The following is a 20825-nucleotide window of genomic DNA, read 5'->3' as shown; positions in this document are numbered from 1 at the left end:
TATATATATATATATGTTAATGTTCACCAGAAATGGAGAGTCTAATGGAGTAAACTAGCACACTGCATTGTGGGAAGTGTAGGATCCAGGGTTTCTGGATCCCATATTAATTTATTGTGGCTTTTGCTGCATTGTCTTCCTTTAGGTCAATCTCTGCTAAGTCCCCAAACTCTATGAAAGTAATCACCACAGTAATCAATAAAGAAAAAAGTTTGCTTAAAACAACTCGGTTTAACTAATACCTAAAACCATTAATCCTCCAATAGGTGATATCTTAATCAGGAACATTACTGAATGTAAAGACAAACTAAAGGCATGAAAAGAGAACATTCTGGGGTTTTCAAGTATACTGCAGCAGATAGAACAGTTCACCTTCTCCAGAGCCTTCCTGAGCGCTGACTTATCTTTACTAAGACGTGCCAGTACCCTCTCCATCTCTGCTCTTTCTCTCTGTAGCTTTTGCAAAGAGCTCTGGAGATTGGTGACCTTGCCTTGGAGTTCCTCCTTCTCTCTCTGCAGCTGCTGGGAGCTTCCCTGTGCCTGCAGTTCAGCTTCCTGCCGCTGCATCATACTCTGGGACACAGTCATTTACCCATAGTCAAAATACAGCAACAGCTTTTGCACCTTTAGTTACACTTTAACCTCAGTGTGACTCACCTCCTTCAGTGTCTTGTTGTGTTTTTCCAGCTCAGAAGTTTTAAGCTCAGAGTCCTCCTGGGCTCTTTGAAAATGCTGGACCCGTTCTGTTAGCGTGTGGCTGAGTCTCTTATTCTCTGAAAGGGCATCTCGTGTGTTGTCCAGACGTTCCTATGGGCATATTCATGTTGACATACATTATACAACAAGCCACACAGTTTCATCAAACCATGATCTTGAACCTAGGCTGACATAAAACTCCCCACCTTCCTCTATGTTGAGTCTCTTTCACAGTTTGACATTCTGTATAAAGCTAGAGATACCTAGAGTTATGATTTTCTCTTGCTTTTTACTGCAAAGAGCTAACAGCTTTTGAGCAAACCAAGAGATGTAGATCAAACATGTCATGTTTTTGTTTGCTCAGTACAATCCCAAACTAAGACCAGAAAGCTCTCATGAGATGTTCTTAGAGAATTAATGAGCTTGTCTGAGCATTTTATTGCTCAGTCTTTGAGGTCCTCCATGAAAACCACAGAACAAATGTAAATAAAAATGCTCAGTCTGGAGCTGAGATGGTTACATAGCTGCACTGTACATCAAAGCACGGCAATTGAAGCATGGCTATTTATCTTATTTTGTTTCAATCAAACAGAAGAAAGGCTTGCAAATTAAATATACAAAGTGCATGTGATTTGTTTTTAATTTTACAGAAATGAAGAAATGTTTGCCTTCAGTGACTTTCTGCTCAAAGTTTGTAGCTGTACCTTCCACCTGCTGTTGAGTAGTGAGTGTAATTAGGTGATAAACTGTACCTGCAGCAGCCTTCGGTCCTGCTCGCTGGCAGTCAGCGCCCTCTGCAGCTGTGTCATCTGCTCCTGTAGGGCTCCAGTGTTGGCCTTGTTGTCACTAAGCGTGTTTGTCAATTTGTGGATCTGCTCTCTGAGCTGACTCTCATGCTGCTCAGCTCGAGCCAATGACATGGTCAGCCTGTCCTCACTGACCTTCAGTGCTGCACATCGGTCCTCACTCTCACCCAGCCTTCTCCTCATCTCTGTCATTCTCTCCTGCAGAGCTCCTGCCTCTGCATCCAGCTCTGCTGCCATGAGTTTGGCCCGCTGTAGCTCACCCTCAAGGGTGCGCTGGGAAAGCTCCAGGTGGCTCACTCTATTCTCTGCTGCTTCTAAAGACTCCTTCATCTTCTGTTGTTCTGCATTTGCACGAGATTCTAGGCCCTGCATGAGGTGCAACTTATCCTGTGGAGGAACAGGCACAGGGTTTTATCAGTTGCCACTGAATGTGCTCTATACTGTTTTAGTTATTATTTATCTCTTTGTCTTTTACATACTTGCAGTGCCCTGGACTCAGCCTCAGCAGCTTGCAGACTAGTCCTAAGTTGAGCTACCGCCTCTTCAAGGCTTCTCTTTTCCCTATCTGTACAATACACTGCTTCTTCCTGGCGGGATATAGTTGTATCTGCTTCATGTAATCGTTCTGCCATCTCTCTTTTTCCTGTAAAACATGTTAAATATGCTGTATATGTAAAAAAAAAAATGAATAACTGATATTTACTGTATACTTATAGGATTTACTGGCTTTCCTACCCTGCTGTGATTGCTTCAAGGACTTCTGTAATTGTAGCAGCTGGGTGGCTGACTGATCCAGGCTGCTTTGGAGCTCTGTCACCTGCTGACTTAGACTGACTACCTGAGCCTTGGCTTCCTCCTGAAGGAGGAGAATACATGTTTAGAAGACACACTCACACACACACACATACATATAAATAAATACATACATACATACATATATATATATGTTGTGTGTGTGTATGTGTTTGTGTCTTTGAGCCTGTCTTCAGTTATTCAGACAGTTCAAACATACCTTGTCTCTTTGTGCATCCCTGAGTTCCTGCTGGAATTCCCGAAGAGCTGTATACACTGAGTCCACATCCAGCTCTTCATCTTCACCACAAGACAAGCACAACACAGATCTATTTGTCACACTCTCTCCCCCTAACCGGAGACTCCACTCATTAATACTTCTGCTTACAGCAAAAATAGCATCATGATACCTCATTATCACCTTGTTATCTCTGACCATACCTTTTACATGCAAGTGGCTTCTCCAGGAAGAGGGAGACAATTTCTGTGACTCAGGTGTCCCTGAAAGCCACGTACGACTGATGCCAACAGTGCGGCGCAAAGCTGAATACAACCCTGACAGCTTAAGCTCCAGTTCCGTGCGTTTGGCATCACTCAGGCCCAGTTGTTCTGCTAGACTCTGAGCCTTGTTTTCAGCAAGGCCAACCTGGACAGAGAGTTCTTTGATCTGGACCCTGGCATCCTCTAGTGCTTCCTCCAGTTGGGAAAGGGTTTGTCTGTGCCTCTGCTCCCTCTGCTGCTGATGAGACTCTTTTTCCTGCAGCAGCTCTCGACTCTGATGCTCCACTGTCTCCAGTTCCACTAAACGACGCTGCAGACCTGCAACCTGCATAAGCATACAAAACTAAGTCAAAAGAGAAATTTAATATTTGCCACTGGTTAATCATGTATTCATTATATACTGTGGGTTATGTCATAACTGAGGTGCTTACTTTTAAGAGAACATAATCTTTTGCAATATGACAACATAAATACACACACTAGTCAATTCATGTTTCAAATTTTCTCTCAGCTGTCTATATGTATGTGTTTAGTTTGTAGTTTTTTGTAGATGTAAAAATGTAGGTGTAACCAGAAGAGCAGAGCCCACCTCAGTCAGAATATAGGTACACAGCGTGCTATCCTTGGTCTACATAATAACCCCCTAGTTAAATTCCAAGCTTAAAGAGCCCATGGCATGCTTTTCCTTGTTTTCTGACGTATCTATAATGTTACAATGATGAATTATCATCTTAGACATGACCAAACGCTAAAAAAAAAAGAGGTGTACATATGTTAGTATTTCTATGCAGAAGCAACTCGGTTTATACAAGTCTCACAAGTCTTACGTGATAGTTTAAGGATTTCCTTGAATGGTCATCATCTCCAGGCAGTTGCACGTTCATTTGAACTTGCCTGACATCTACCAGTGCCACAAGCAACACTCCATGTCTATGTATAAAAGGAAATGCAGCTCTGTGCTCAGGGAGCTTCTCCTTCAGACTGTTATGTTTGACACTCTGTGAGAGTTCGCTCCTTCCTGCAGGAATAAATGTGCATCAACCTTCAGAGTTGGTGTCAAGTTTTATTTTGCACTCACCGAATCCTGATAAGACAATTTTTGCCATAACAACGTTCACGAGCTATCCTCTTAGGAAGAGGCTCTCTGGTTTTATCATTCTGAAATAATTACAGAATATTTGGAGTTATAATGGGTGCCTAGCTAATCTAGAGGTACCCAGGATTAAACATTAAATGGCTGGAAATAACCAGAATGAGCATGCCATGGGCTCCTTAAATTCTTTTGTGTTGGGTTTCCATCAAAGTGAACTGTGTTTAAGTCATTTGCAGAAATATGGGCAACAGGCTGAACACAGTTCTAAGTACTACAGCTATTGCTGAAAAACAGCAAAACAGCATTGTAGTGTAAAACAAAATGCCCTGAGTTCTATCTAGTTCCTGACATTTAACTGTGTAAATGATTGGAACATGGTTTTCACTCTGCAAAGGCTTATGGTACTTTGAGATGACAAACTTATGGAGTTCACCGAGTTCATTTTCTGGGTTTCAGAAAATATTTTCTAAGCTGTATCATAGGAGTTAGAAAAACAAGAATTATGACTGAGTCATGGGATTAAACAACAATGCACTTTGGAACTGTAACCCCTCTTTACCTCCTCATACTGCAGCAGAGCTTCTCAACCACAGGGCTGGACGCTTGACATGTAGACAAGGTCAGAAGATATTTCAAAGACTGTGTTATTGTTAATTGGTGGATTTGCTCGATATATCATAATAATGTGTGCTGAATTTTGATTTGCAGTACAAGCTCTTGGAAACAGAATACAACAGTAGGCCATAGTGTATATTCACTTAAAAACTTGAGGATATTGATGGGGTTTTAGGAAACCCTAAAGATGGGATTATAGAGCAGAAGAGTGCAAAACCCCTACTTTATAGAAGACAAAACCAATTTTTTCCACACAGTTTTCTGCACTATTGAAATACATACACAATCAAGTTTTTCATGTCTGAAAGTTCTGAGAATTAAACACAGAATTAAAGGTTTCTTTAATTCACTGTTGTTCTGTTAAATTCAAAAAAGATTTCATAGTAAAACTAGAGTCATTGCTTTGCATTTCAATGCCTCCACCAACCGGTCAAATTCATGTGCATGGGACAGACGTGAGGTCACTGACCTTGACCTTGGACCACTAAAATCTAATCAGTTCATCTTTGAGTCCCAGTGGATGTTTGTGCCAAATTTGAAAAAATTCCCAAGGCATTCCTTCCTGACATATTACATTCACAAAAATGGGCCAGACGAACAACCCAAAAACATAATGCCTGTGGCCACAGCTATCGCCAGCATGGAGGCATAATTATAAACATCCCGTCACTGTTACAGTCCAGTTACTGTATATTCATATCTGTATCTGTTCAAATATGTATGCAAATATGGAATGTTTGCTCGCATGATGTTAAAAGACTCATTTCCAGAGGCCTTCTACCTCATTCAGTGCTGCATCTCTGCCAGCCTCACTCTCCAACACTCTCTGCTTGACAGTGAAAGCCTCGCGACGTGCCTCCTCCTCCTTCTGCTCTTCCTGACATATCCGAGCCTGCAAATCTCGCAGCTCCTGTTTCTGCTGGAGATTCTCACCTTCAAGGACCTTTACCTGCTCATGTCAACATAGCACAAACTATTTAAGGGTAATCCTTTATTTAAAATAAATCAGATGGGAAGCAGTGACCTCAATAATCTTTCACCTGTCTGCGCAGCTCCTGCAGCTCTCTGCGTCCCTGCAGGTGAGATTTCTCCAGCTCTCTCATATTGCACCGGAGAGTGGTTGCCTCTTGGTGCATCGAGCTCCTGCATTCCTCTAGTACGACCACTTTCTGCTCTCTCTCCTCCACAATTCGCCTTAAGCTATATTCATTATATTGTTAATATTAACATCAATTTCCACTATGACAACACCAGGATTTACAGAAAATCTGCAGTCTTGTGTGGTAGTTCTACCTGCTGTTGTCACACTCTGCTCTCTTGATTAAGGCTCTGAGCTCCTGGTTAGAGACTTGGATGGCCTCTTTCTCTCTGGTCTCATCACCCAAGACCCTTTTCAGGTCCAGGGCTTCTTTTCGTTGGATGTCCCGATCCTGTGCACACTCCTGGAGCTGTCTGTGAGCCTCAATCAGCTCCCTTTGCCTTTTAGTAAGTCCATCCTCTGCTTCCTGCAGCTCTCGACGAAGGCCCTCTAACTTCATTTCCAGATAAATAAATATAAAAAAGAAAGACATGATATTAAGTCAATATGGTAAATTGGGAGGTCTTTCTAATAAAGTAAATGTCGTAATGTACATTTTAACATTGGTTTTGAAATGTATTATATAAATAAAAATACCTTAGTTATTAGTTATTATGAATATATTCATATCTAATTCTGAGGTTAATAGATAGACTCCCATATACACTTGCAGTCAGAAGTTCCCATACACCTTAGCCAAATACATTTAAAGTCAGTATACGACCAAGCTTTAACTTCCTGGCTGATGTCTTGTGATGTTGCTTCAATATATCCAGATAATCTTCCTTCTACATGATGCCATCTATTTTATGAAGTGCCCCAGTCCCTCCTGCAGCAAAGCCCCCCACAACATGATGCTTCCACCCCTGTGCTTCACAGTTGGGATGGTGTTTGTCAGCTTGCAAGCCTTTTTCCTCCAGACATAACGATGGTCATTATGGTCAAACAGTTCCATTTTTGTTTCATCAGACCAGAGGACATTTCTACCAAAAGTCAGATCTTTGTCCCCATGTGCAGCTGCAAACTGTAGTCTGCCTTTTCTGTATCGATCTTGGAGCAGTGGCTTCTTCCTTGCTGACCAGCCTTTCAGGTTGTGTCGATACAGGACTAGTTTTACTGTGGATACAGATACTTTGGTAACTTTCCTCCAGTGTCTTTACAGGGGCCTTTACTGTTGTTCTGGGATTGAGTTGTAGTTGTCAGACCAAAGTCTCTAGGAGACAGAACTCATCTCCTTCCTGAACGGTGTGATGGCTGTGTTGTCCCATGGTGTTTATACTTGCATAGTATTGTTTGTTACAGATGAACGTGGCACCTTCAGATGTTACTCCCAAGGATGAACCAGACTTGTGGAAGTCCACAATATTTTTTCTGAGGTCTTGGCTGATTTCTTTTGATTTTCCCATGATGCCAAGCAAAGAGGTGCTGAGTTTGAAGGTAGGCCTTAAAATACATCCACAGGTGCACCAATTATTAACAGCTGCTTAAGGTTTGGTTCTGTTCCAGTGGCTTTCAAACATGCCAAGGTTAAGCCCCTTCTCAAGAAATCTCATTTTGACTCCTCGGTCCCATCTATCTTCAAGCCGATTTCTCATCTACCATTTCTTTCTAAAGTTTTGGAAAAATATGTACTTGTGCAGCCTTGTTTAAGGTTTTTAATGCTATTCTTTTATCAGTTGATGCAAAAAAAACCCTGTTTATTGGTTCTTTTAGATTTGACTGCAGCCTTTGATACAGTGGACCACGCCATCCTAATCTCCCATCTTCATACTGTAGGTCTTTAGGGCTCAGCCTTAAATTGGTTTAAATCTTATTTGGACAACAGAAGTTTTTCAGTAATGGTTTCTGGCAGCTCTTCCCCCTCAGCTCCACTTTTGTGTGGTGTGTCCCAGTCCTCAATTCTTGGTCCAGTCTTATTTTCACTTTATATGCTCCCACTGAGGTCTATCTTTGAGAAATATAACCTTTCCTATCACTACTATCCAGATGACATCCAGATCTACTTACCTGTGGGGTCAGTAGGGGGTCTTTCACTGCAGTGATTTTCTGACTGCTTAAATGAAATAAAATTACGTTTGGTGCAAACTTTCTTGTATCTAAATGAAAGTAAGACAGTTGCTTGGTGATTCTGCTACCTTCTCTTCACTGGCTCCTTGTCCATTTTAAGATCAGTTTTAAAGTGTTAATGTTTGTTTTCAAGACATGAAATGGTCTTGGTCCTCCTTATCTTACTGATCTTTTAAGCACCCATAGGTTTCCTAGAGCTCTCAGATCAGCTAATCAAAATTAAAAATGTATCTTTTAAAATTTGCATTTGGCTGCCAGTAGTTTATTGACATTCAGATCACTGTGCTATTGCTATGAGCTCCTGTGGTCTGTCTGTATATCATCTATGTGAAGTTTTTATTGCAATTGTAAAGCACTTTGGCTAATCTATGGATTGTTGTAAAGCACTAAACAAAAAACTCTGATTTGATTTGACTTAATAAGCCTTAAATCACTGTTAAAATAATTTTAAACAAGACCCAAGATAAACAAAATTCATTAGAAGCTTCTATTATGCTGATCCCCAAAGTACACAACTCAAACTGATGTACTTGGTACACTAATCAAAATTAAAAAAGAAAAAACCTCCATCATACTGCAAAATTGATTTTGTATCAGATAATGCATTCAAGTTTTATTGTTTGAAAGCTAAACCTCAGGGTCTCCTATTTTAAGTGCTATGTGCACACCACCAAGATACTGAATGACCTACATTCTGTTTTATAGCAACATGGTGTGTGTAGCACAAGAAATAGGGAGGACAGAGCTTATCTAGGCATGGAAAAGAGCCAGTTGGGCCTGTAGCCAGGTACTGTCTCTTCCCATCTCCTTACTGCAGCTCACAGTATAAAGAATCCACAGAGATCAGCGTGATAAACAGCAGTCCTCCCTGAGGTGACAGGGAAGGAGTGGGAGAGAGGTGAAAGAGGGAGGATGAGGAGCACGATGAGTAGGAGGAGGCCTGTTTTGTTCAGAGGCCACACAAGATGTTTTTTTCTCATAAACTCTAATGTGAGAATAAACAAGCCAGTGCTGATCTGGCCAATTATACTTTATTTTATCAGATTTTTAGGGTGGGGAGCAAAGGAGAAGGGCAGAGAATATGAAGGCTGCAGTGTTGTGCTATGTGGATCGGAGAGGGGGACCTGGAGTCCCAGTGGAGCCAGACTCTTGCTGCTGCAAGGCAGAAAATAAACACTCCCCCACTGGCTTATTTACACAAGGGGTTAACTCAAACTTAGATTTTATATTATGGTACCAGAGACCATAGCCTACCCCCTCTGGTTCTCCCTCCATTCCCTGAGTTCTTCTTTTTTCCTGCTGTCTAACTTTGTCATGCACTCTCAGTCCTGCTTTGTCACTGCCTGGCATGAGAATCCTGAGATGGGATTAGTGAAAATAATCAAACAAGGAAATGTGCATGGGTGGCAGCCAAATATGACAGTGTCACTGAAGCCTGGCTTGATATATGGTACTAGCAAGAGCTGTCCAAACCTCAAAACTCTTCTGCTCTGGCTCCACACAGCCTCATTTACTATACTTTGACAAGACTAAGGAGGCAGAATGAAGACAGGATGATCCTCATTTTTGTTTTTTTATTGAAACCAAAAAGTCCTACAGAGATAAACAATCCACTTTTCCAGGGAAACCAAGCTTTTAAATCAAGGCATAGTGAGGCTCTTACTACTCTGCAGTTGCATCTTAATGAGGTGACTGTGAACTTGTCATTTCACTAGAATATCGAGTGGCCTTCTGCCTGGAATCCTGACCTCACAAGCAACCCCAAAAGTTGAGATTTAAGGCCTTCATTTGGCTCTGGGAGGTCTGTCATTGGGCCAAAATTATAGTCTAATTGCACTTTTATCTTTATATTAAAGTCAGAGGAAATAAATTTTCCTCTAGTTAACTTAATAGGGAAAAGAGACAGAAAGCAAAAGCTGAGGAAGAGTTTTAAGAGTGGACATCAACCTTCCCCTAAGATCTAGAGTGCACCTGACGGCACCCCAATATTAGTAATGGCACCAGCCAATGTCAACAGAGGCCTCTGGTAACCCCCCAGCCAATGTCAACAGAGGCCTATGGTAAATTGCTCTCACTCACACTGGTACTTACTGGTGCAAAATCCCAGCTGCAGTAAAAGCAGATCTGAGATCTCCCATGCTCTGCCAAGCCAAACAAGCCTGTAATCCAGTTCTGTGATCCTACATCCATCTAAGTGACATCCACCCTATATATTCTAAGATTTGCTTTATATTTCCCCTGTCCAAATCAACACTTTAACATTTACTAAAGATTGACATTAGCTGCCATTAGTGTGACTCATCATTATTACAGATATTATTATACACTGGTGCCAGTGCACAGACAAGCATGATGGTTTAAGGTTCTCACCTCCTGCTGTGCATGTTCTCTCTGCTGGTTCATCTCTCTGAGCTGCTCAGTTAGACTCTTCTTGTCATTCTCATGGCAGTTCAAAGACTCTTCAAACTGAGTTTGCAAGTCCTGCAGCTCAGACTGAAGGACAGCCATTGCATTCTGGAGCACAGGGGTTCACAAGTATGTATATAGTTAAAAAAGAAGAGAACTTTTCTGACCCTATCATATTTTACCTGATCCTGCTCGTGTTTGCTAAGAGCCTCCCTCTGCATGTGCTCAAACTTCATGTCTGCTGTGGCCAAGTCCTTCTGCAGGCCAGCTAGCTTCTCCATTAGGGCAGCCTTCTCTGCCTCCATCTGGGATAAAGCCTGGTCACAACAGACTACAAGGTCAAGGTCATATATAAGCTAACAAATAGACGTTAGTTTACTTGTTGGATCTTGGACATACAGAAGCAAATAATGGATAGATAAACTTCCAGTGAGGGACAAGGAATGGGCTTTCATGAGGATACTTAGGACATATGGCTTTTAGTGGACACATACTTGCAATTCTAATAACAGAACTTCAGGTGATAAGGTTATAAAACAGTTCTTTAACCCATGGGCTGCCGTTAAATACTCAACATTTTAGGGTTCATAAACAACTTAAAAACCATAACAAACCTAAGAAGACCACAACACACACCTGCTGCTTTCCATTCTCAGCCTGCAGGAGGCTTTGGTTACAATCCCGCTGCAGTCTGACTAGCTCCTCTTGCACCTGCTGCAGCTCCTGCTGGCTGTGCACACGCAGCAACTCACACTGTCTACGCAGCTGCTCCTCAGCCTGCTCCCGCTGAACCCTGAGCTCCGCGCACTGCTGCTCCTGTCAGGCACCAAATACACACACACACACACACACACACAGATGCATCTAATTAGTAATAGAAAATCAAAGCATCATATATGAGTTTGCAAATACAAACATGTAAGTCATACTGTACCTTTTGTTGGCGGTCAGCTTCTAGTTGCTCTCTGTGGATTTGCTCTCTGTTATTCATGGTCAGGAAGGCATCCCTCTCTACTTGAGCCAGCTTTTCTTCCAACTTACTCTGCTCTTGTGCAGCTTGTGCCAACTGATGTTCAGCATCCACATGCATGCGATCAGCATCACCTGGAGATACACCCATATACCCAACTCAAACTCTCATACAGATTAGATGGAGACACCTATCACACATTGAGAATGATCCAGGATCAGCAAGATCTCATATGGTGTTTTATTTATAGTGGATTCTCATCCATGTCTTTACATGGAACATGCTAGCTTAACGCCACTTATGTGATCCATATGTGTTTGTACGAAGTGGTGGGACTGGTCAGCTGAGAAAGCAGCTCTAGTGATCCTTCAGCCCAGCTGTTGCAGAGTTCACAGCTGAAATATGGATCTCTAGTGGGCTGTTGAAAAGGCTTCATGGTCAGGGGGTTTGGCACGGAGGACGGGGGTCTCTAAAGAAGGGGGATACTCACGCGTCAAGGCCTCGTTAGCCAGGAGCAAGCTGCGCCTCTCCCCCTCCATCCTGGTACACTTGGCCTCCAGAGACGAGGCAAGCTCCTGGCTCTCAAACAGAGCTGTCTCCAGGGACTCCTTCTCTGTTCTAAAACACAGCAACAAAGTGGTTTAAGCTCTGAAAAAAAAGACTTTTTAACCACTAGGTGTAGAATGTCATAAAATCTAATGACCCATTGGGAGCATCATTTTCAAATAAAACCTTACTTAAAGGTTCTTGATACATGTGATTTGCTGGGCTTTAGAAAGTAAAATTTGTTTAAAAAGTCTGAATGACCTTAAATACACATCGGCTGTGGGTCTGACTTAAACAAGCACACACACCGGGATACTTACAGTGCTCTGGGGATACTGTACTGACTTACATTCATCCCTTACTCTTTTAACCTAACCAAAACTAATAGATGCCTCAGACAAAAAACTAGAATTACCACCTTGTGGTTGCATGCTTCCACCAACAAGCCAACTTAAGGGAATGGGACAGATGTGAGAATACAGTAACCTTGACCTTTGACAACCAAAATCTAATCATTTCATTCTTGAGTTCACATGGATATTTGTGCCAAAGTTGAAGAAATTCTCTCAAAGCATTTCTGAGATATTGCATTCACAAGAAAGGGATGGACCTGAGGTCAGAGTGATCTTGACCTTTGACATGTGACCACCAAAATCTGATCTGAGATATCGTGTTCACAAGAATGAGCCAGCCAGATGGATGGACAACCCGAAAAACATAATGTCTTTGGCCATGGCTGGTGCAGAGGCATAAGCATTACTGCAGCTTGTGTTAAATGCACCTGCAGAAAACTTGTTTTAAATCTTAAACTGGTCAAAAACATTTCAGAGGTCAGACAATGCAAACAAATACCCACAGACATACACAAACACACTCAGACCTAAGTGCAAGTAGCTCCTGCGTGAGACCACAGGCCTTTCGGTAAGCAGAATTTAACTTGACATCCATAGCAGCCTTGTCGTTGGCCAGCTCCTCCCTCTCATGAGTAGCTCTCTTCAGGGCTGTGGTCTGTGTCTCAAGCTCCTTCCTGCATGCACACAGCTGCTCTGACAAACTCTGCATCTGCCTGTTTACCTGGAAACCAACACACACAATTAAAGAAGTGTCATCAAGCAATTAATTAATACTTTTTTACTTCAAGCTGCCATAATAAACACTATGCAGTACATCATCGAATGTATTAAATGAATGTTTCATGAGCAGGAGCATGAGAAAACCAAGAAACCTCCTACGTTAACAGCTATGTTATATTTGGGTATACATACTGTATGTGTTGGAACCATCCAACCTCTAAATTTTATGCAGCCATATTTGGTGAACTAATATTAAACTCTACAAACCCCTCTTTGTGAAGTTATGAAGCATAAATTACACAAACTTTAAGCAATTCATGAAAGGGTATAGGAACTGCAGGGCCATAACAAATGCACTGCCTGAAAGAAAACAAAAACAATTAATAATCAGCTTTATTTGGCCAACTATGTTACACACAAGGAATTTGTTTCCGGTACAGAACCGAGGCAGCCATCTGCGGCACCAACTCACACCGACGGCTCTAACCATCAGGGGCAAATTGGGGGTTCAGTGTCTTGCCCAAGGACACTTCACTGTGGGCTGCAGGTGCCATGATTCAAACCACCAACCCTCCGGTTGGGAGATGACTGCTCTGCCCACTGAACCACAGTCGCCCCCGTAGGGTGATGTGGGTTTTTTTTTCCTAATTAGTGCTCAAATCATTATGACTACAGAACCTATTTCTAGCAAATAATAATAATAATGACGTAGGAATATGTGCAGTTCATGCGGGACTTGCTGAATTTTATTATTTATTAAACTCCAAAAATAGATTAATCTTTGGAGATTCCGGGGCAAGGGTTCTCATGGGATTCATCCCTCTATAAATTCACTGAATGCAGCAGTTAACTATAGAAACAGCACTTAAATGCAATCATAATATGCACATTATTTTCACTAACCTCATCAATTCAGACTTGAACATGGCTAAAAAGGTCAGACTAAAACTTCAGGCTACAACCGTAACCTTGGCTCTCTGATAGCATCACTATGGTGTATGCCAGCATTTATGAGGCCGTAAAGGTGGACTACTGAGTAAATTAGTCTCTGTGTTCAGCAAGGTGACATTTAATATCCCAGACAGCTTCTGTAATCTCATTTGGCCACTTGTTAGCAACCGACTTTTTTAAGACACATGAAAGCATTCAAAATCACGGCAGGTATTTACTAAAGTATTTTATGTTGTAGAACAAAGAATGGAAATATACTGGCCTTGTGTTAACCACATGCCTTATTTCAGGCATCTAACCAAAAACCTATTCAAAAAACCCACTGACTTTAGGGTGAAACAGAAATTACCACTGCATACCTAGCAATATCCTCCTTGTGACAAGAAAACCCCAGTGGCCCACCCAAAAAATAGTTCCTGCACCTAACCCCCTGTAAAACCAACTTGTCATATGTACACTATGTATTGATTCATCAAATAAAATACAATGTACTGATTAGTGAGTTTTAGAGTTGCTGTCAGTAGGTCTTTCCCCCTGCTTCAAGTCTTTATGTAAAACTATTCTTATTTCTCAGCAAGAAATGTAATTAGCCTATTTCCAAAAATGTCAAACTAATCATTTATGTATTATCCTTTTGGTTTTACTCAAACAGTAAAGCTTTTTACTAAAATCTACAAGATCTCAAACACTGCCTGGTGTTTCCCTGTTTTACTGTGCCTTTAAGGCCAGTTACAACATACTATCACACAGTGACTGAGTCTGAAATGGACCCTGGCAACTTCTAATATTTCAGTGCAACAGAATGTTTGAAAAGGAACAATCAGGGTAATTTGATTTTGAACCAAACTAAAATTAACTCACACTAACTAAATATTAGCACATGATGTCCTTCAGCCGCATCTTAAGTAAATATTAAAGTGATTTACACCAGTGTTATGGATATGAGTAGTGTCCGGTAAGGTGATGAAACATGAGTATAGTATATTGGAGGCCACTCCAGGGCTTATTTTATACACAGCTGATTTATTTTTATAGATAAGCTACCTAAAATGTTTGGATAGAATTTGTCAGATTGTTTTGGTTTGTTATATTCTAACTGAGCTCAACATGGATATCGCAGTTTCACATTCAGAACAGATAAAACAGAAGAGAATTCTTTTCATTCTTTATGGGACTAAACTGGGAGATAATGAAGGGAAGACTGGGAATACTCGAGGTGTTAATGTATTGGCTCGTTTGCTAAACCCTTACTGGATATTATATGTCTATCTATTTATCGTTTCCAGTTCACATTTGTTCATGAAGATTCCTTACATGTTAGGTCCCAAGTTACTCATAAAATACAGAGTGGAGCCCCCACTGCTCTCCATATCCCATTTGAAAGAAAAAAAATGTGGCAGATGTGTCCAGTATCTCCAATGCCTTTTAATGTGACAACAAGCTCCATGAACCTGCTGAAAGCTATTAATAACATCAAGTCTCCAAGGTGGTGGGAGGTGGGAGAATGGAGGCTGAAGTGCATTAATGGCCGGGGGTCCCTGACCTGGGAGTGCTGTTCCAGTGCCTGAGTGTATTCTTTCTGCAGCAGGCTCAGCTCTGCTTCTGCCTTCTGGCAGAGATCCTGCAAATGGCTGTGGGAGCTCTCCAGGGCTTGTTTCTCAGTGAGCAGATTCATCATCTCCTGCTGCACCCGTGCTGTCTCCTCCCTGGCTGCTGCCCTCTCGACTTCAGCTTCCCGTCTACGTTCACCAAGCTCTGTTTTCTTACATTCTGTCTGGAAGGGATACAATAAATTTTTTTTTTTTTACTTCTGTTTTATCCAGCTCTGCCTTACATCAAGGTGACAAAGCAGCTACCTGCAGAATACCTGTAGCAGAATACGATTGAGTTCCACCTTGTCTTTCGCTAAGCCTTCACTCAGGGCAGCCATTTTGGCCAGAGAATCTTTTAGGGCAGCCTCTTGATTCTGCAGTTTGGTGAGGGCTAACTCCTGTGCAGCATTCTGGGACTCCATCTGTGGAAAGCATCATACATATTAGAAGGCTTTACATCATTAGGCCCCTGGGGGAGAATCCAGTAATACACATCAGGCTACACAACACAGCAGTCTACCTTGCTGAGAGCCAGAGCAAGACTGGCCTTTTCATTCTCCAACACCTCCTTTTGCAGGGTGTTGTGACTCAGAGCTTCCTTCAATGAAACAAGCTCCCTGCGCAGATTAGAGTGTTTCCTTTCAAGCTCCTCCAGACTTCTCTCCCTGAAACACAAATGTACAGTACCACATACATGAGCACAAAATCTATTAACAGTATTCCATCTCCACTTTGTATGAAATGTCAGTGCCAAAGGCCAGAACACTGAAAGCGTTCATTCTTGGCTGTATCACATGTCCTGCTATAATTCTCAGTTAATGATTTTTTATAAGCAGACGAAACCCTCAAAAAAGGAAAACGGTTTCCTTCTGTAAATCATTTACATTTTTATCCAAATGACATCTGGGTGCACTGCTGACTGGAGAATTAAGTGTTAGTGATCTGAACTCCAAACAAAGAGGGCTTGAAAACAATCATGGGTGCGTTGTGCAATGGTCATTCATCTATGTTCATGCTGTACCCTCTTAGGGCCTCTGTGTGCTGATGTGCCAGCTGCATCTCCAGATCTTCCCTCTGCTGCCTCAGAAGGTCCCGCTCTCTCTGGAGCTCCAGTGAAGAGCCCCGAAGTACCTCGAGCTCGGCACGCTGGGAGTCCACGTCCTGCTGCAGCCCTGACAGTAGCTCCTCCAGGCTGCTCTTCTCACTGACAGTCATGCAGATACAGAGAAGCAGTGAAAAAGGAACAATGAGAGTATATGCTAGACAGTCACTGCGATCGCCACCATTGTAACACTTGATTTTTCTAAAACTAATATCAACAAAACACAACTTTGCAAACAATTCTTGTACAATGTTTTATAAATATTGTTTTGGAGAGGTAGCTATAGAGTATATTTAAATTCTGATGATGATAGTGATTACTGTCTGCTTAATTAAACAAAAACCCAAACTATAATATTTGTCATTATTAAAAACAACATTAAGGCCAAATGAAAATTTCACATTTAATAAAAAAGTCCAAGTCTACAATTAGCAACAGAATAAAAATAACTAGCTTTTATCAATGTTTCGAAGCGGTGACACACTCTGGGAAAAGTATAATGACTGCATGACCAGCATGTACCTGGAGATGAGCTCTACTGAGCAACGATATCTGTTGCTGTCTGTGAGGTTTTGCTCTAAGGCCGTTTTAGCTTCCTGACTTTCTTTCCTTGCTTCCTGAATCTTCTGCTCCAGCTCTCTCCTCTCAGTGTCCCTCTCCTGCAGGTGATTACGCAGTGTCGCCACTTGTTCTAGGGCAGCGTCCAGACATCCATGCAAGTCCTGTAGTTTGTATGTGACAGCATGGCTATGCAGATACAGACACTTGGGTAAAATGTTGAGAATACTGTTTCTCTAAAATACGCAAAATGAGCAAAACATGGCAAAAACTAGCCACTTTTGTCTGACCTGTGTTTGTTTCTGGTGCTTGGAGAGAGCACTCTGCACAGCCATCAGGGTAATGCTTCTCAGAGGAGACCAGCCATGGAGAGGTAAGGATGACACACTTTCATAGCCACTACTATCATCTTCTCCACCAACCAACTGGACATTAGTTTGATTAGGAAAAGAAAATGATTTATATTTGTATATAACAAACTGCACAATCAAGCAAAGTTCTTTGTTTTGTTCTGACCTGGTGAATATCACATAAAATCTTTTGAAGGGATTGAATCTCTGTGTGGAGGATCGTCACCTCTGCTTTATCCTCTGCTCTCCTTGTCTCCTAAGCAGGAAACCATTTAAGGTCAGATAAACAGCACACATAAAGGAAGCCAGACATTCCCCAGACTGCAGCCTGCTAGACAAGGAAGTTGGGGAGTTTATCAGACCTAAGGTCCAGACTAGAGCCAAATCAGCACCCTTAACCACCCATATACATCTGCCACCTTCCAATTCTGATTCCCAGGGTCTCACCATCCTGTCGAGACTGATTTGCATGGTGTTGAGGCTGGTATCCTTCTCACTGTTCTGGCTCCGGAGGTGCTTCACTGTGTCAGTCAGCTCCAGGATTCTAGATACACATGCAAGGAAATGGAGAGTGAAAATCAAACACACACACACACACACACACACACACACAGAGAGAGAGAGAGTTCCCTGAGACACTGAATACACAAAGCTGGCAGTATTCCTCCTCTACAAGATCATCAACACTATCATGTTCTCCACATAGGCACAATCATGGGATTAACAGTGACTTTTGATCAGATCAAAAAGCACCTTAGATCGAGAATACAAAGACACTGACATTCTTCCTGCACTCACTCTGGCTGAAGTGCACAGGAGACGATACAAAAGACCTGTATCTTCTTTATTAACACAAGAGCAGTAGCCACTGAAAATAGCCTGATGTGCAGGATTTTAATGATCAAAGGCTACTAAATGTGAAGTTTTACGATTCCATTTAGGGGGTTAAATTTGCCTTTTCATTCAGTCATAGGAAGAATGTGAAATTTTCCAACTGATCAAACAGTTACAATATACATGACCTCAAGCTCAGAATTTTTATTTAAGTCTAGGATTTATTTTTTATAGTCCTGTTAGATCAACCAAGAGACTTTAGAAAAATATAGATGTAGGATTTCTGAAGCCTGCATGTTCTCCCCGTGCTTGTGTGGGTTCTCTCCGGGTACTCCGGCTTCCTCCCACTGTCCAAAGACATGCGGCTTAGGTTGATTGGTGAATCTAAATTGCCCATAGGTGTAAATGTGTGTGTGTGTCGTTGTTCGTCTGTGTGTTGGCCCTGTGCTGGAGCGACGACCTGTCCAAGGTGTACCCCGCCTTTCGCCCAATGCTGGCTGGGATTGGCTTCAGCACCCTCCGTGACCCCGTTTGGGACTAAGCGGTATAGAAAATGAGATGAGATGAAAGATTTCTGGAGCCCATCTTTTGATTTTGATAAATTGAACGCTTGAATGGGGTTCACCACCATAGTCCCTAACACTTGAATTAGCTAAGTCTGGGTGATATGATGTATATTGTGAGACAGGAGAAGTTTTGTCTGCTGTCAATTTTTCCATTTATTTATTCATAAATAGTTTCTAAACTGATTGGTGCAGGTAAGGTGGGAACACTCACATACAATTTAAGTGAAAATGTATTTAACAGCAGAATAGGCGACATTGGGCCTTATGTGGGAAGTCACTGAAGATGCATTGAAATCTGTGGAAAAGTATTAATGTGTCAGTAGGTGAGGGTTTCCCCAGCTGCTCACAGTCATTGTTGCACCATAAAATCTAGTTGTTCTTAAACAAAATCCAGGTTGAAGCAAACAAAAAAAAAAATCATAGCTGAAAAGAAGCGAACATGACTTTAGAGAGAGATGACATTACCTAGAGTTAAGTTCCACTTTCTCTGCACCCCAGCGACCCTGAAGCTGCATGGCCTCTTTGAGCTTGTCCTTCAGCTGCCTCTCCAGCGCTGACTTCTCCACACCACAAGAGGTGCCCTCCTGTGTTACATCAGCTTCTAAATTCATGCAGGCAACATGAAGCTGTCGGCTGACAGCAATGCACTCCCCGTGCATATCAGACAGAGTCCTGTTGAAAAGATTCATGTGTATCAAGGTTTACAGAATGTGTCATAACACATGAGAGGTCTGAAAGGATAAGGAAACGCCACATGCTGTTTTGACTCAAACAGTTGTGAGCCATTAGTCTAATTAAAAAATACCCATTTCATTTGAAAAGAATGGATATCTACTGTGATTAAGACACTTTGAACTGTTTTCAGATTAGGTTACAGCACAGCCTTCAGTACTGCTCACACTGGTTAAACATGAGAGAGGCCCTGTCTTATACAGCTCTAGCTTTGTTCTGATGGATGATTTCAACAGTGAGTATGGACGCCCCCCCCGAGTGAGAAAACAATGAGCATGGGCACTGGCGACCCTGTGATCTGCTCCACTTTGATCCTTGGCTGGGAGAAGTGGGTTATGGTTTTATTGGTAAGTGTGAGACACAAGAGAGTTGGGGGTTCCTGTGGAGTCCTGGGTTTCTGGAGGGATTCTGGCAGTATGCCATGCTCACCTGTCAGTGAAAGTCCTTAGCTGGGTGAAAGTGTTCCGGAGGGAGACGGCCTGGCGCCACAGTGCTCTGATACGAGCCTGTTCACGACTTAACCGGGAGGCACATGTCTGCAGAGAGAAGGAGACAACAAGGGAAATAGAGACTGGGGGATGGGTGGTAAAAAAAAACAGCAAACAATAGCACCTCTCATTTTATTGTGATACCAAACAGCTGCAATACTGGAACTCATGGACTCACACTGGCACACATGCTACATACTGTACATACAAATAATTGAATTTCCTTGAATCAACAGATGCAGGACATTTACAGCACGAACGCCAGATTGTTTGCACAAAATTTTCCTCCCCCTCAGCAGTTGGAATGTTTTCACAGGAAACAACAACTCAAAAATAATAGCACTGAAACGAACAGGGAATGAGAATGAATTGATAAAACTGGCTATGAATGGAATTCCTACCCCATGTGAACTCAGCAGTTTAATTGCACAATCTCTGTGCAGAAAGGGATAAACTTGAGCTTCCCCTGTTGCTTTTCTGACTCAAGTACTTCATTTTGGTGGTTTTTCTCACCTCTTGTTCTTTGCGCAGACGGTTATCACACAACTCAGCATCTTCGCGGGCCTTCTGCAAGCTCTCTGTTAGCCCCTGGTTGACAGTCCCTGCCTGTTCCAGTTGTTCTCGCAGCACTGAGTTCACTTGGCTGAGGCTGGCACACCTGGAAATGGCATACATTATGTCACTGAAAGACATTTGGCAATCCCCTGCCATGAAATCCTCTATTACCCTACTGCAGCACCCAAATTATTTTGTTCACATAGCTTATCACTCTTACATCTGTAGCCTTTAAATCCACACTTGCCAACCAAACTAATAGGATGAACATGTGTGACAGTTTTAAAAAGTCTGTGTCAACTTAGATTTAATTTCAACCAGATCTGCTTGTAGAGTCATTTACAAAAAAGTTTACATCATTCTTACACTCAACACGCACCCTGCTGCAGTAAAGCACGCCACATTACTGTGTTCAGTTATCTGTTTGTGATTGAGCCAAACCCATGTTTGCATG

The 20825-nt window shown here is 42.1% G+C and overlaps 1 protein-coding gene across 2 annotated transcripts in view; it reads right to left on the bottom strand.

The window, feature by feature from the left end:
* crocc2 (ciliary rootlet coiled-coil, rootletin family member 2) overlaps window positions 1-20825 on the bottom strand; it is a 42655-nt gene that overhangs the window by 6466 nt on the left and 15364 nt on the right. For both annotated transcript variants that reach the window (XM_020609901.1, XM_020609900.1), the window contains exons 7-33: window positions 20330-20474; window positions 19758-19864; window positions 19062-19268; window positions 17644-17740; window positions 17363-17452; window positions 17137-17271; window positions 16811-17010; window positions 16208-16390; window positions 15707-15851; window positions 15462-15608; window positions 15138-15368; window positions 12451-12644; window positions 11515-11642; window positions 10989-11158; window positions 10691-10870; window positions 10237-10371; window positions 10019-10162; window positions 5797-6035; window positions 5544-5703; window positions 5285-5452; window positions 2736-3120; window positions 2515-2594; window positions 2238-2358; window positions 1982-2145; window positions 1449-1889; window positions 658-807; window positions 373-573 (exon numbers count right to left, since the gene is read on the bottom strand). In XM_020609901.1, the coding sequence (XP_020465557.1) occupies window positions 373-573; window positions 658-807; window positions 1449-1889; window positions 1982-2145; window positions 2238-2358; window positions 2515-2594; window positions 2736-3120; window positions 5285-5452; window positions 5544-5703; window positions 5797-6035; window positions 10019-10162; window positions 10237-10371; window positions 10691-10870; window positions 10989-11158; window positions 11515-11642; window positions 12451-12644; window positions 15138-15368; window positions 15462-15608; window positions 15707-15851; window positions 16208-16390; window positions 16811-17010; window positions 17137-17271; window positions 17363-17452; window positions 17644-17740; window positions 19062-19268; window positions 19758-19864; window positions 20330-20474 (4747 nt within the window). The remainder of the gene's footprint in view (window positions 1-372; window positions 574-657; window positions 808-1448; window positions 1890-1981; window positions 2146-2237; window positions 2359-2514; window positions 2595-2735; window positions 3121-5284; window positions 5453-5543; window positions 5704-5796; window positions 6036-10018; window positions 10163-10236; window positions 10372-10690; window positions 10871-10988; window positions 11159-11514; window positions 11643-12450; window positions 12645-15137; window positions 15369-15461; window positions 15609-15706; window positions 15852-16207; window positions 16391-16810; window positions 17011-17136; window positions 17272-17362; window positions 17453-17643; window positions 17741-19061; window positions 19269-19757; window positions 19865-20329; window positions 20475-20825) is intronic.

This window comes from Monopterus albus, unplaced genomic scaffold, assembly GCF_001952655.1.
Source record: "Monopterus albus unplaced genomic scaffold, M_albus_1.0 scaffold103.1, whole genome shotgun sequence".
NCBI lineage: Eukaryota > Metazoa > Chordata > Actinopteri > Synbranchiformes > Synbranchidae > Monopterus > Monopterus albus.
This window is presented reverse-complemented; position numbering and strand designations above follow the sequence as displayed.